The sequence below is a fragment of the Dendropsophus ebraccatus genome, chromosome 9 (genome assembly GCF_027789765.1).
Source record: "Dendropsophus ebraccatus isolate aDenEbr1 chromosome 9, aDenEbr1.pat, whole genome shotgun sequence".
NCBI lineage: Eukaryota > Metazoa > Chordata > Amphibia > Anura > Hylidae > Dendropsophus > Dendropsophus ebraccatus.
The window spans coordinates 8,380,383-8,396,490 of record NC_091462.1 but is presented as its reverse complement, the minus strand read 5'-3'; the positions used below and the strand labels follow the sequence as shown (position 1 = coordinate 8,396,490).

The window sequence follows — 16,108 nt, the reverse complement described above, 5'->3', positions numbered from 1 at the left end:
ACAGAGTATTTCAGCAGAGTAACATGCTGATCATGTATGGGCAGCACAGAGTATTTCAGCAGAGTAACATGCTGATCATGTATGGGCAGAACAGAGTATTTCAGCAGAGTAACATGCTGATCATGTATGGGCAGCACAGAGTATTTCAGCAGAGTAACATGCTGATCATGTATGGGCAGCACAGAGTATTTCCGCAGAGTAACATGCTGATCATGTATGGGCAGAACAGAGTATTTCAGCAGAGTAACATGCTGATCATGTATGGGCAGCACAGAGTATTTCAGCAGAGTAACATGCTGATCATGTACAGCAGCACAGAGTATTTCAGCAGAGTAACATGCTGATCATGTATGGGCAGCACAGAGTATTTCAGCAGAGTAACATGCTGATCATGTATGGGCAGCACAGAGTATTTCAGCAGAGTAACATGCTGATCATGTACAGCAGCACAGAGTATTTCAGCAGAGTAACATGCTGATCATGTACAGCAGCACAGAGTATTTCAGCAGAGTAACATGCTGATCATGTACAGCAGCACAGAGTATTTCAGCAGAGTAACATGCTGATCATGTACAGCAGAACAGAGTATTTCAGCAGAGTAACATGCTGATCATGTATGGGCAGCACAGAGTATTTCCGCAGAGTAACATGCTGATCATGTATGGGCAGCACAGAGTATCTCCGCAGAGTAACATGCTGATCATGTACAGCAGAACAGAGTATTTCAGCAGAGTAACATGCTGATCATGTACAGCAGCACAGAGCATTTCAGCAGAGTAACATGCTGATCATGTATGGGCAGCACAGAGTATTTCAGCACAGTAACATGCTGATCATGTATGGGCAGCACAGAGTATTTCAGCAGAGTAACATGCTGATCATGTATGGGCAGCACAGAGTATTTCCGCAGAGTAACATGCTGATCATGTATGGGCAGCACAGAGTATTTCAGCAGAGTAACATGCTGATCATGTATGGGCAGCACAGAGTATTTCAGCAGAGTGGCATGCTGATCATGTATGGGCAGCACAGAGTATTTCAGCAGAGTAACATGCTGATCATGTATGGGCAGCACAGAGTATTTCCGCAGAGTAACATGCTGATCATGTATGGGCAGCACAGAGTATTTCCGCAGAGTAACATGCTGATCATGTATAGGCAGAATAGAGTATTTCAGCAGAGTAACATGCTGATCATGTACAGCAGCACAGAGTATTTCAGCAGAGTAACATGCTGATCATGTTTGGGCAGCACAGAGTATTTCAGCAGAGTAACATGCTGATCATGTATGGGCAGAACAGAGTATTTCAGCAGAGTAACATGCTGATCATGTATGGGCAGCACAGAGTATTTCCGCAGAGTAACATGCTGATCATGTATGGGCAGCACAGAGTATTTCAGCAGAGTGGCATGATCAGGGAGGCCCGGAGGCCTGGGCAGCGGTCAGTCCTCTATTCCAGCAGTCTCTCTCCTCGGATCGATGCCGCCTCCATTAGTATTCACATGTAAAGTGTTATTTGGAGCATTTCGCTGTCCGAGGATTTTTTTGCATCAATAAATGGTGTATTAAATAATCATAAAAGGCCTCAGAGTGTGGAGCGGCCTGACCCCCCCCCCCCCCCCCCCCCGAGCGAACACAGCAGAGGGGAGCGGGTCACTAATGCTCAATATCTAACCATTAGACCCCATGTCAGGGCCAAGAGCGGCACGGCTGCAGCATTAACCCCTGCACTGCCAGCACCGGCCTGGACTATACCAGAGACATTATCAAAGCAACCACTGATGTCATATAATGTGTTCCCCAAACCCCCCCCCCCCCCCAACAAGCAGCTGGTACCACAGGATAGCCGCCTTCATTCCATGAACTGTCTCCTGAGGTCTATTCAGCAGCTGAATATTCCCTGCACAGGACACAGAGCATGCCTACAACACTCTCCCTGCCCGCTTCCTGCACAGTCACAGAGCTCTTTACAGATTACAGATCACATAGAAGTCAATAGGGGACACCTTCCTACACAGCCAGCTAGACACAGGTCACAAAGCATGCCCACTACACTTTCCCCTAGGATGAGTAGTTTTCTGTATTTAGGTGTGGCCCGGGAGGTGCTGTCTCAGCAGTTCTGTGAATATGCGTCCTAGTCTGTAGAGTCGCCATCACTGGTCTCACCTGCCCTGCACTTGTAGCACCAGGTTGCAGCCATAGGTATCGATGTGACACGGGGTGTTTGCTCCTCCACTGCCCACCCACAGGGTGCTGTCCCTGCCGTCTCTGCCCGGGAACCCGAAATCAGTCCAGGAGACCTCCTGCCGGAACAAAGGACGATAGGGGAGTTATAGGATATGTATAGAAACACCCCCAATACAACAAACAGCAAGTACACCCCCAACACAACAAACAGCAAGTACACCCCCAACACAACAAACAGCAAGTACACCCCCAATACAACAAACAGCAAGTACACCCCCAATACAACAAACAGCAAGTACACCCCCAATACAACAAACAGCAAGTACACCCCCAATACAACAAACAGCAAGTACACCCCCAATACAACAAACAGCAAGTACACCCCCAATACAACAAACAGCAAGTACACCCCCAATACAACAAACAGCAAGTACACCTCCAACACAACAGCAAGTACACCCCCAATACAACACACAGCAAGTACACCCCCAACACAACACAACAGCAAGTACACCCCCAATACAACAAACAGCAAGTACACCCCCAATACAACAAACAGCAAGTACACCCCCAATACAACAAACAGCAAGTACACCCCCAATACAACAAACAGCAAGTACACCTCCAACACAACAGCAAGTACACCCCCAATACAACAAACAGCAAGTACACCCCCAATACAACACACAGCAAGTACACCCCCAATACAACAAACAGCAAGTACACCCCCAATACAACAAACAGCAAGTACACCCCCAATACAACAAACAGCAAGTACACCTCCAACACAACAGCAAGTACACCCCCAATACAACAAACAGCAAGTACACCCCCAATACAACACACAGCAAGTACACCCCCAATACAAACAGCAAGTACACCCCCAATACAACAAACAGCAAGTACACCCCCAATACAACACACAGCAAGTACACCCCCAATACAACAAACAGCAAGTACACCCCCAATACAACACACAGCAAGTACACCCCCAATACAACAAACAGCAAGTACACCCCCAATACAACAAACAGCAATTACACCCCCAATACAACAAACAGCAAGTACACCCCCAATACAACAAACAGCAAGTACACCCCCAATACAACACACAGCAAGTACACCCCCAATACAACAAACAGCAAGTACACCCCCAATACAACAAACAGCAAGTACACCCCCAATACAACAAACAGCAAGTACACCCCCAATACAACAAACAGCAAGTACACCCCCAATACAACAAACAGCAAGTACACCCCCAATACAACAAACAGCAAGTACACCCCCAATACAACAAACAGCAAGTACACCCCCAATACAACACACAGCAAGTACACCCCCAATACAACACACAGCAAGTACACCCCCAACACAACACACAGCAAGTACACCCCCAATACAACAAACAGCAAGTATACCCCCAATACAACACACAGCAAGTACACCCCCAATACAACACACAGCAAGTACCCCCCCAATACAACAAACAGCAAGTACACCCCCAATACAACAGCAAGTACACCCCCAATACAACAAACAGCAAGTACACCCCCAATACAACAAACAGCAAGTACACCCCCAATACAACACACAGCAAGTACACCCCCAATACAACAAACAGCAAGTATACCCCCAATACAACAAACAGCAAGTACACCTCCAATACAACAAACAGCAAGTACACCCCCAATACAAACAGCAATTACACCCCCAATACAACACACAGCAAGTACACCCCCAATACAACACACAGCAAGTACACCCCCCAATACAACCACAGTGTAAAAAAACAGAGACAGATAAAGGAAGTATAACCCCCCCACATCCCTGACACTGCAGGAAGAATAACTCCCCCCCTCATCCCCCGATACTGCAGGAAGTATAACCCACTCACCCCCCCCCCCCCCCCGATACTGCAGGGAGTATAACCCCCCTCATCCCCCCCCGATACTGCAGGAAGTATAACCCCCCTCATCCCCCCCGATACTGCAGGAAGTATAACCCCCCTCATCCCCCGATACTGCAGAAAGTATAACCCCCCTCATCCCCCGATACTACAGGAAGTATAACCCCCCTCATCCCCCGATACTGCAGAAAGTATAACCCCCCCTCATCCCCCGATACTGCAGGAAGTATAACCCCCCTCATCCCCCGATACTGCAGGAAGTATAACCCCCCTCATCCCCCGATACTGCAGAAAGTATAACCCCCCTCATCCCCCGATACTACAGGAAGTATAACCCCCCTCATCCCCCGATACTGCAGGAAGTATAACCCCCCTCATCCCCCGATACTGCAGAAAGTATAACCCCCCTCATCCCCCGATACTGCAGGAAGTATAACCCACTCACCCCCCCCCCCCGATACTGCAGGGAGTATAACCCCCCTCATCCCCCCCCCGATACTGCAGGAAGTATAACCCCCCTCATCCCCCCCGATACTGCAGGAAGTATAACCCCCCTCATCCCCCGATACTGCAGAAAGTATAACCCCCCTCATCCCCCGATACTACAGTAAGTATAACCCCCCTCATCCCCCCCATACTACAGGAAGTATAACCCCCCTCATCCTTCCCGATACTGCAGGAAGTATAACCCCCCTCATCCCCCCCCATACTGCAGGAAGTATAACCCCCCTCATCCCCCGATACTGCAGAAAGTATAACCCCCCTCATCCCCCGATACTACAGGAAGTATAACCCCCCTCATCCCCCCCATACTACAGGAAGTATAACCCCCCTCATCCTTCCCGATACTGCAGGAAGTATAACCCCCCTCATCCCCCCCGATACTGCAGGAAGTATAACCCCCCTCATCCCCCGATACTGCAGGAAGTATAACCCCCCTCATCCCCCGATACTGCAGGAAGTATAAAAGACCCTCCATACTAAAAGTAAGTATAACCCGCCCCATCCCCCGATACTGCAGGACATATATATGTATATGGTGTAACCTGTGGGGGTCCGGGCTTTACGTGATGTAACCTGTGGGGGTCCGGGCTGTATATGGTGTAACCTGTGGGGGTCCGGGCTTTACGTGATGTAACCTGTGGGGCTCTGTGGGGGTCCGGGCTGTATATGATGTAACCTGTGGGGGTCCGGGCTGTATATGATGTAACCTGTGGGGGTCCGGGCTGTATATGATGTAACCTGTGGGGGTCCGGGCTGTATATGATGTAACCTGTGGGGGTCCGGGCTGCATGTGATGTAACCTGTGGGGGTCCGGGCTGTATGTGATGTAACCTGTGGGGGTCCGGGCTGCATGTGATGTAACCTGTGGGGGTCCGGGCTGTATGTGATGTAACCTGTGGGGGTCCGGGCTGTATATGATGTAACCTGTGGGGGTCCGGGCTGTATATGATGTAACCTGTGGGGGTCCGGGCTGTATATGATGTAACCTGTGGGGGTCCGGGCTGTATGTGATGTAACCTGTGGGGGTCCGGGCTGCATGTGATGTAACCTGTGGGGGTCCGGGCTGTATATGATGTAACCTGTGGGGGTCCGGGCTGTATATGATGTAACCTGTGGGGGTCCGGGGCCGGGCTATATGTGATGTAACCTGTGGGGGTCCGGGCTGTATGTGATGTAACCTGTGGGGGTCCGGGCTGTATATGATGTAACCTGTGGGGGTCCGGGGCCGGGCTATATGTGATGTAACCTGTGGGGGTCCGGGCTGTATATGATGTAACCTGTGGGGGTCCGGGCTGTATGTGATGTAACCTGTGGGGGTCCGGGCTGTATATGATGTAACCTGTGGGGGTCCGGGCTGTATATGATGTAACCTGTGGGGGTCCGGGCTGTATGTGATGTAACCTGTGGGGGTCCGGGCTGTATATGATGTAACCTGTGGGGGTCCGGGGCCGGGCTATATGTGATGTAACCTGTGGGGGTCCGGGCTGTATGTGATGTAACCTGTGGCGGTCCGGGCTGTATATGATGTAACCTGTGGGGGTCCGGGCTGTATATGATGTAACCTGTGGGGGTCCGGGCTGCATGTGATGTAACCTGTGGGGGTCCGGGCTGTATATGATGTAACCTGTGGGGGTCCGGGCTGTATGTGATGTAACCTGTGGGGGGGTCCGGGCTGTATGTGATGTAACCTGTGGGGGGGTCCGGGATGTATATGATGTAACCTGTGGGGGGTCCAGGCTGTATATGATGTAACCTGTGGGGGTCCGGGCTGTATATGATGTAACCTGGGGGGTTCGGGCTGTATATGATGTAACCTGTGGGGCTCTGTGGGGGTCCGGGCTGTATATGATGTAACCTGTGGGGGTCCAGCCTGTATATGATGTAAGCTGTGGGGGTCCGGGGCCGGGCTATATGTGATGTAACCTGTGGGGGTCCGGGCTGTATATGATGTAACCTGTGGGGGTCCGGGCTGTATGTGATGTAAGCTGTGGGGGTCCGGGCTGTATGTGATGTAACCTGTGGGGGTCCGGGCTGTATATGATGTAACCTGTGGGGGTCCGGGCTGTATATGATGTAACCTGTGGGGGTCCGAGCTGTATATGATGTAACCTGTGGGGGTCCGGGCTGTATGTGATGAAACCTGTGGGGGTCCGGGCTGTATATGATGTAACCTGTGGGGGTCCGGGCTGTATATGATGTAACCTGTGGGGGTCCGGGCTGTATATGATGTAACCTGTGGGGCTCTGTGGGGGTCCAGGCTGTAGATGATGTAACCTGTGGGGTTCGGGCCGGTATATGATGTAACCTGTGGGGGTCCGGGCTGTATATGATGTAACCTGTAGGGGACGGGCTGTATATAATGTAAGCTGTGGGGGTCCGGGCTGTATATAATGTAAGCTGTGGGGGTCCGGGCTGTATATAATGTAAGCTGTAGGGCTCTGTGGGGGTCTCTGCACCTTCCATCACTCTCTCGCTCGCTCTATCGGACGTGTTTTTCCCTATTGATCGACTCAGTTTTGCCGTCACAGCTTTGATTTTCTGTTTCTGTGATTTTTCTTCTTCTTCAATGATTGATAAAGTTCACAGAGAGCAAAGAGAATGTCAAAAGTCACCGACTGAACAATCAATCTCTGAGACCCCCACCACCCCACCCTGCAAACAGGCCAAAGACCTGTAGCATCCTGTGTAACATCCCAAATACTAGATATACAGAGGTCACACTGAAGGGCAACGCAGCCCCAGATACTACATCCAGGGAGGGAAAAACGACACCCGTCTTCTATCATTCTCACCTGAAATCAATCGATCATACGTACAGCCAACATATATAACATATACAACGTCAGTCACTGAGCTCTACAGACTCTACAAGGGATCACCGACACACTGTGTACATTACATTACTGATCCGTTATTATACTCCAGAGCTGCACTCACTATTCTGCTGGTGGGGTCACTGTGTACATACATTACATTACTGATCCTGAGTTACATTCTGTATTATAGCAAAAAAAGGAAAAAATATATAGAAAAAGATACAGCTCACCAGTGGATCTAGATGCAGCAGCGACAGGTTAGGTGCAAGGTTGGGTGCTCGAACATCAGGGCGTTGGCCAGGCGCCGTAGGCTTGGTTTGCAGCAATAGGAGAAGGGGGAGTTTTGAAGTCGGCACTCCTAGACGTAGCAGGTTAAAATGTAACTTTTATTCGTGCATTAAAATCCCATGGTGGGCATAGCAGGACCTACGCGTTTCGCGCTACTGCGCTTAATCATGGTCTCAAGAGAAGTGAGTGAAGGACGAATAAAAACAGGTGACCAACCAATGAAAAAAAGGGGGATGAGATCCCTACGTCACGGATCTTGTGCTGGGACGGCACAGGTGTTGCATACACAGATACTTTTGCTGGATAATTATGCATGGGTGTCTACGACTAAACATCATGTATAGCAAGAGTGAGCAACACTTAATATTAAACATGAGCTAATATGCAATATACAAAAAGAAAATATAAATGCAAAAATTGCAAGATGTATGTATTAAAAATAGTGATAAAGCAAGTCATTTTTGAAATTTAGACCATTTGGATGCCGGGTATTCAGGCGATATATCATTTCTGCCTCTTTGTGCAAAACTTGTTTCTGCCAATCTCCTCCTCTTGGCGGTTTTTTTTATTTTTATGATAGCATATGCTGTAAAGGAGCTGACATTACCCGCATGTATTTCTATGAAGTGTTTAGCAGCTCCTGAAGCATTAACTTTATTCTGTTTCTTGATACTGGTGAGGTGTTCACTCACTCGTTGTTTGAATTTTCTTATAGTGCAGCCGACGTAAGATAGACTGCAGGTTGTGCACTCTATCATGTAAATGACGTGGTCCGAGTTGCAGTTCATGAAATCCTTAATGGCATAAGTTTTGGTTCCACTGTTGTTGCAAAAAGTTTTTTTGCTTGTCGGAATGAATTTACACGCTGGACATCGACTGTCCCCACACTTGTGACAGCCTGGAAATTTGCAAGTTGTATGTGAGGACTCCGGAAACAGCATGCTGGGTGACAGAAGGTCTCCCAAAGACTTGCCCCTGCGTGGTACACATCTGAGTCCCAGATCAAGGATTTCAGCGAGAATTGCATCTTGACGCAGGATGGGAAGATTTTTGTGAAGAATGTCCGTAATTAATTTATACTCCGGTGAGTATGTTGTAGAGAATGTTAAATGGGAGAATGTTGATTGTTCACATGTTGCGTTCGTGGTTCTAGACAGTAGTGTGTCACGATTTCTCCTGGATACAATTCTATGGGCTCTACTGATGTTTTGCTTACTATAACCTCTTCTGAGCAAACGGGATGAGGACTCCTTGCATTGGGATTCAAAAACCGCACTGTCAGAACATATGCGTTTGATGCGTGTGAATTCTCCTACAGGGATAGCTTGTATTGTGTGTAGGGGATGTTCACTAGTAGCATGAAGGATGGTGTTCCCTGCTGTGGTTTTGCGGAAAACAGAAGTGGTAATTTTATTGGAATTTGATACTTGTAATTTGATGTCCAAGAAGGCAATTTCATTTTTGTGGAGAAAGTGAGTGAAGGAGAGATTTAATGTATTGTTGTTAATGTAGGTAATGAAATTTTTAACCTCTTCTTCTCCTCCTTCCCAAACCAATAGCAGATCATCGATAAAACGTCCATACCACTTTATATTGTGGAAAAAAGGGTTGCTGGGATTAAAGATGAACTGCTCTTCCCACCAGGCCATGTATAGGCCTGCTAATGTGGGGGAGAATCTAGCCCCCATCGGGGCTCCTCTTGTTTGCAAAAAGAACTCATCATTAAAAGTGAAATAATTGTGTTTGAGTAAATAAGTTGTTAGGTCAATGATGTACTCTTTGAGTTCGTGGCTGTATTTACTGTACTTGTATAAGTGATGTGACAGGGCTGCAATCGCTAAAGTGTGGGGTATAGACGAGTACAGTGCCGTCACATCACAACTTAACCAGGAAAAAGTGGAGCTCCAACAAAAATTCTTGAAAATATTTAAAACTGAGCTGGAGTCCTTCAGGTACCCCGGTACTCTCACCACCAAGGGCTGAAGTAGTTTATCCAGCCAGGCACATGCCCTTTCATTGAGGGAGCCAACTCCCGAAATTATAGGACGTAAAGGGGGGGGGTTGATTCCCTTATGGATTTTGGGTAACCCATAAAAAATCGGTAAAGTGGGAGAGGCGGGAACAAGGAAGGTAAGTTGTTTCTCCTCCATGATACCCAATGCTATGCCCTCTTGTACAATGTTGGTAAGAGTTTCTCTAAAAATTCGAGTGGGATCTGATTGCAATCTACGGTAAGTAGTGGCATCATTCAGTATGTCATAGGCGCTGTCACAATATGTTTTGCGATCAAGTAATACAATTTTTCCGCCTTTATCGGCCATTTTAATGATTAAATTTTTGTTATCCTGTAATTCCTTGATAGCATTTTTTTCACGTTTTGTAATGTTATTGTGAATAGGTCCTAATTTTTCTGACAGTTTCCTGAGATCCCGCTCCATGGCAAACTGAAAATGATCCAAAGCCTCCACCCGAGATTTGAAAGGGTAGAAGGAGGGATTGGATACAGTGGATGTTACACTGTGTATTGACTGTTGATTCTCAGTTGTGCCCTCTATACCCAGATCTATAAGTTGGAGTAAATTTGTTTGGTCCTGAAAGAGCAAATCCACAAATTCATTATCTGTGGTGTCATTATTATTTGTGAGAATGGGTGAGGGTTCTACACAGGAGTGAAAAAAGTGTCTTTTAACTGTGAGTAGTCTTGCCAGCCGGTTAATGTCCATCAATGTCCGAAACATGTCAAAATGATTTGATGGCACGAAAGTGAGACCCTTTTCCAACAATTTTATGTGATCCTGGTTAAGTTTGAATGATGACAAGTTCAGTATGGCCTCAGAGGTAGCATAGGTATTTGTAGTGCGATTCAGTTGTGCTCCAGAGTCTTTATTGTCTGCATATTCCAGTGTGTGTGAGTTGCGATGTGTTGGGGTTATAGGAGAAGTAGATATTTCATTTATCTGTGGTGGATCGCATGCGGTTTTTAGTGTGCTCTCTTGCGTCTCTCCCGTGCGGGGTACCTTTGAGCTGTGTCTATGTTTTCTCCCCGCACGTCGTATGCGTTTTTTGGTTGTTTATTGGTTTTTTTAGGGTTGTAATATTGTTTTGGTCTTGCTCCCCCTCCTCCTCTAGGAACATCTAGTTCATTGCCATGAACAGAGGCGTTTCTGTTCGAATTTCTGGGTATATCATTAATCTTCCTAGAATTTATTCTTGGTTGTTCATGTGTGTTTTCCACGCCTGTTTCCAAGTCCGAATAATCTGTTGAATCTATGTCCGTGGAGGTGAAGCTTACATGTGAGGTATTGAACTGCTGTTCATTGGAAGGTTTTTTTAAAATTGACTTCGGAGTGTAGCGTTTTTTTTTCCTTCCAGGTGTATACTTGGTTCAAGTTATAATCTTCATTATCGCGTTGGAATTTTTTCTTTTTTATACCAATGATATACTCCTCTAGCGATTGTATCTTTTGTGTTGTTTGTTTATTCAGTTCCTCATATTCTGTTGAACCCATAAAACCCGCAAGTTGTTGTTTTGTAGTTTGTATCTCAGTTTTGAGTTGTTCTAATTTAATGGCTTCATGCTTAGTTATGATACCGATGAGCCGGAAAGAAAAATCCGTTATTGCCTCTGCCCACTCCATTTGAAAGTCCTCTGATATGTTGGAGGTGGCATTTTTGTAAATTCTTAAGCCCCGGGGTATCATATGTTTATCTGCATACGTGTTCAGTGTTGTTAGGTCCCACCAAAGACGCAGTTCCTGGGAGCGTTGTTTTTCCCATTGTGTGAACAAGCTCCTACACTCAGGGTTGCCGGTGGGGGTGAGATCAAACACCTGAGTGATTTTACGTTTCCTTTCCTCCAACACATTGTTTAAATCAAAGTCTATGGGAGTTGATGATGGTTGTGTGGTTTGTTCCATGGTTGAGTTAGACTGAGTTATCTGAAACTTGGTTCAGATTAGAGAGAGGAGATTTGTGTGGATAGGCATCCAAATGAAAGAAAGAAAAAAGAAATATGTATATATATAAATAAATGTAAAACTTCCACATTTAGTTGGGTTGAAGACTGTGGCTGCCAATAGATATAAAGTCTTTTGTGATTAAGTTTATCATGTGGGAGACTCGTATCTTGTGGGCCTCTGCAAATAGCAAAAAAAGGAAAAAATATATAGAAAAAGATACAGCTCACCAGTGGATCTAGATGCAGCAGCGACAGGTTAGGTGCAAGGTTGGGTGCTCGAACATCAGGGCGTTGGCCAGGCGCCGTAGGCTTGGTTTGCAGCAATAGGAGAAGGGGGAGTTTTGAAGTCGGCACTCCTAGACGTAGCAGGTTAAAATGTAACTTTTATTCGTGCATTAAAATCCCATGGTGGGCATAGCAGGACCTACGCGTTTCGCGCTACTGCGCTTAATCATGGTCTCAAGAGAAGTGAGTGAAGGACGAATAAAAACAGGTGACCAACCAATGAAAAAAAGGGGGATGAGATCCCTACGTCACGGATCTTGTGCTGGGACGGCACAGGTGTTGCATACACAGATACTTTTGCTGGATAATTATGCATGGGTGTCTACGACTAAACATCATGTATAGCAAGAGTGAGCAACACTTAATATTAAACATGAGCTAATATGCAATATACAAAAAGAAAATATAAATGCAAAAATTGCAAGATGTATGTATTAAAAATAGTGATAAAGCAAGTCATTTTTGAAATTTAGACCATTTGGATGCCGGGTATTCAGGCGATATATCATTTCTGCCTCTTTGTGCAAAACTTGTTTCTGCCAATCTCCTCCTCTTGGCGGTTTTTTTATTTTTATGATAGCATATGCTGTAAAGGAGCTGACATTACCCGCATGTATTTCTATGAAGTGTTTAGCAGCTCCTGAAGCATTAACTTTATTCTGTTTCTTGATACTGGTGAGGTGTTCACTCACTCGTTGTTTGAATTTTCTTATAGTGCAGCCGACGTAAGATAGACTGCAGGTTGTGCACTCTATCATGTAAATGACGTGGTCCGAGTTGCAGTTCATGAAATCCTTAATGGCATAAGTTTTGGTTCCACTGTTGTTGCAAAAAGTTTTTTTGCTTGTCGGAATGAATTTACACGCTGGACATCGACTGTCCCCACACTTGTGACAGCCTGGAAATTTGCAAGTTGTATGTGAGGACTCCGGAAACAGCATGCTGGGTGACAGAAGGTCTCCCAAAGACTTGCCCCTGCGTGGTACACATCTGAGTCCCAGATCAAGGATTTCAGCGAGAATTGCATCTTGACGCAGGATGGGAAGATTTTTGTGAAGAATGTCCGTAATTAATTTATACTCCGGTGAGTATGTTGTAGAGAATGTTAAATGGGAGAATGTTGATTGTTCACATGTTGCGTTCGTGGTTCTAGTATTCTGTATTATACCCCAGAGCTGCACTCACTATTCTGCTGGTAGGGTCACTGTGTACATACATTACATTACTGATCCTGAGTTACATTCTGTATTATACCCCAGAGCTGCACTCACTATTCTGCTGGTAGGGTCACTGTGTACATACATTACATTACTGATCCTGAGTTACATTCTGTATTATACCCCAGAGCTGCACTCACTATTCTGCTGGTGGGGTCACTGTGTACATACATTACATTACTGATCCTGAGTTACATTCTGTATTATACCCCAGAGCTGCACTCACTATTCTGCTGGTAGGGTCACTGTGTACATACATTACATTACTGATCCTGAGTTACATTCTGTATTATACCCCAGAGCTGCACTCACTATTCTGCTGGTGGGGTCACTGTGTACATACATTACTGATCCTGAGTTACATCCTGTATTATACTCTAGAGCTGCACTCACTATTCTGCTGGTGGGGTCACTGTGTACATACATTACATTACTGATCCTGAGTTACATTCTGTATTATACCCCAGAGCTGCACTCACTATTCTGCTGGTGGGGTCACTGTGTACATACATTACATTACTGATCCTGAGTTACATTCTGTATTATACCCCAGAGCTGCACTCACTATTCTGCTGGTGGGGTCACTGTGTACATACATTACATTACTGATCCTGAGTTACATCCTGTATTATACCCCAGAGCTGCACTCACTATTCTGCTGGTGGGGTCACTGTGTGCATACATTACTGATCCTGAGTTACATCCTGTATTATACCCCAGAGCTGCACTCACTATTCTGCTGGTGGGGTCACTGTGTTGCTCCGGGTTCCGGCTGTAGTATGGGGACACAATGGCGGCCGTTGCAGCCTCTATCTCTCCTTGATCTCGTCCCTTTGCTAATGTTAATTAACAGTGAGGTAGCGGTATGTCGCTAATAACATAATGGACTGCAAACTCCATTAAGGGATCTGTGGCGTCGCAGGACGGAGATTAGAAATGTTCTGGGTCAGCGCACAGGAGCAAACACCGGCGAACGTGGCAGACGTGTCCGCAAACAGCAGGAAGGTGACAGCCACGTTCTGTTAACAGGATGAAAGTGACAGCAGCTGGCGGGCGGCTGCAGGGCGGGAGGCGGCAGATCAGCCGCGCAGAATCCGAACGCTCTGGTAAAGAGAAAAACGCTAATTCACCATTGGGATTTATAACAACTACAGAGATTCCCAGTATATAGAGATTTATTTATTTTTTACAATTTTTTCTTTCATGGGTTAAAACTATTTTGAGTGAAAAAAAACATTTGTTCCAATCGGTATATTCCTGTGCGTTGTGGTTGTTACTCCCACTGTTTGGGGCACGCTCAGGCTTTCTGATCGCTTTATTGGACATTTCTTTTTGGTATGTGAATAAAGAGAAGCAGTTCTAGCAATTTTTACTTTTTTTTTTTTTTTGTGGTATTTCAAATTTCAAATCAACTGTTATCAGAAAGTTATACAGATTTGTAATTTACTTCTATTTAAAAATCTCCAGTCATCCAGTACTTATCAGCTGCAGTATGTCCTGCAGGAAGTGGTGTATTCTCTCCAGTCTGACACAGTGCTCTCTGCTGCCACCTCTGTCCTTGTCAGGAACTGTCCAGAGCAGCAGCAAATCCCCATAGAAATTCTCTTGTGCTCTGGACAGTTCCTGACACGGACATCATTAGCATAGGGAATAAACTGCTAATACCTTGTAGCATCAAAACGGCACCAAGGATGAAGGGACATATCAGCAGGTTAGATTTGTCAAACCTGCTGACAGTTTCCCTATAAGGGTACATTCACCTGTACAGGATCTGCAGCAGATTTGATGGCGTTGACTTGAATTTGCAGATCCTGTATGTGTGAACGCACCCTAAAGGGCTATTCCACTCAAACAACAAATATTGCTGCCCATGGTGAGACTAACAATTCCTTCCCCACTTGTTATTATCTGTTCAGTCTCCTTCCCCCAGTTCTCTGCTGCTGCTTTCTGCTGAAGACACAAAAATCTGTGAGTTTTTCTCTCCGTCTCCTCCTCCTCCCCCCTCCCTTCTGAGACGGTTGATGTGATAAAGTCCCCGGCTGGCTGTATCTGCAACATTGCAGCTTCTTTGTAATGCTGGGAGGGTTGTACACAGTGAGTTCATCAGCAACTTGACCTCATAGTAACCCTCACAGCATTACAAAGAAGATACAATGTTGCAGATACAGCCAGCCAGTGACTTTGTAACATCTGGAGAAGGAGGAGGAGGAGGAGAAGACAGAGAGAGAAGCTCACAAACTGATTGTTGTGTCTTCAGCAGAAAGCAGCAGATGAGAACTGAGGGAAGGAGACTGAATAAATAATAACAAGTATGGAATGAATTGTTAGCTTACCATGGACAGCAACATAAAGGTTGTGTGTGAGTGGAATACCCCTTTAAGGAGGAAGAGAAATGTCTTGATCCGCTTGACACCAGAACCAGAAGGTAAAACGCTTGCTGCCATTAGAGTCAGACACAACTGAGCACTTTCATCTACGGCCGCCAGAATGTTCTGCAAGAGCGAATGTGAGGAAAACTAAAAAGCTTTAAGAATTAGGAAGGACGCTCCGTCCATTCATCAAGGTCGCACTGGTAATCAACGGCCCGGAACACGCTAATCTCTCCTGACGGGTAATCGGCGGCCTTTTTATTTCACACCGGAGACAGATAACGCGGTGAGCGCGTGCGGATGAGGGCGGGTTATTCCCCTGGCGCTGCAGGGGTTAATATCTGATGGAACGGAATCAGGATGAAGGGAGAAGCATTAAGATGCAGGATGGCGCTCATTGAGAGGGATAATGGAATCATTACCGCGACCGGCGCAGCCGCCGAAGATAAACAGAGCAATCGCCACCTCCAGCACGTCGCAAATGGCCCAATTAATCAGGGAAGTATCAGAGACATGGCTGACTGGGCCTCACCCCCCGCCGGCACCAACAGCGCCGAACAAGACGTCTGCAACG

The 16,108-nt window shown here is 46.3% G+C and overlaps 1 protein-coding gene across 2 annotated transcripts in view; it reads right to left on the bottom strand.

The window, feature by feature from the left end:
• Window positions 1-16,108, bottom strand: part of HSPBAP1 (HSPB1 associated protein 1) — a 49,457-nt gene that overhangs the window by 20,178 nt on the left and 13,171 nt on the right. For both annotated transcript variants that reach the window (XM_069982458.1, XM_069982459.1), the window contains exon 4: window positions 2,168-2,304. In XM_069982458.1, the coding sequence (XP_069838559.1) occupies window positions 2,168-2,304 (137 nt within the window). The remainder of the gene's footprint in view (window positions 1-2,167; window positions 2,305-16,108) is intronic.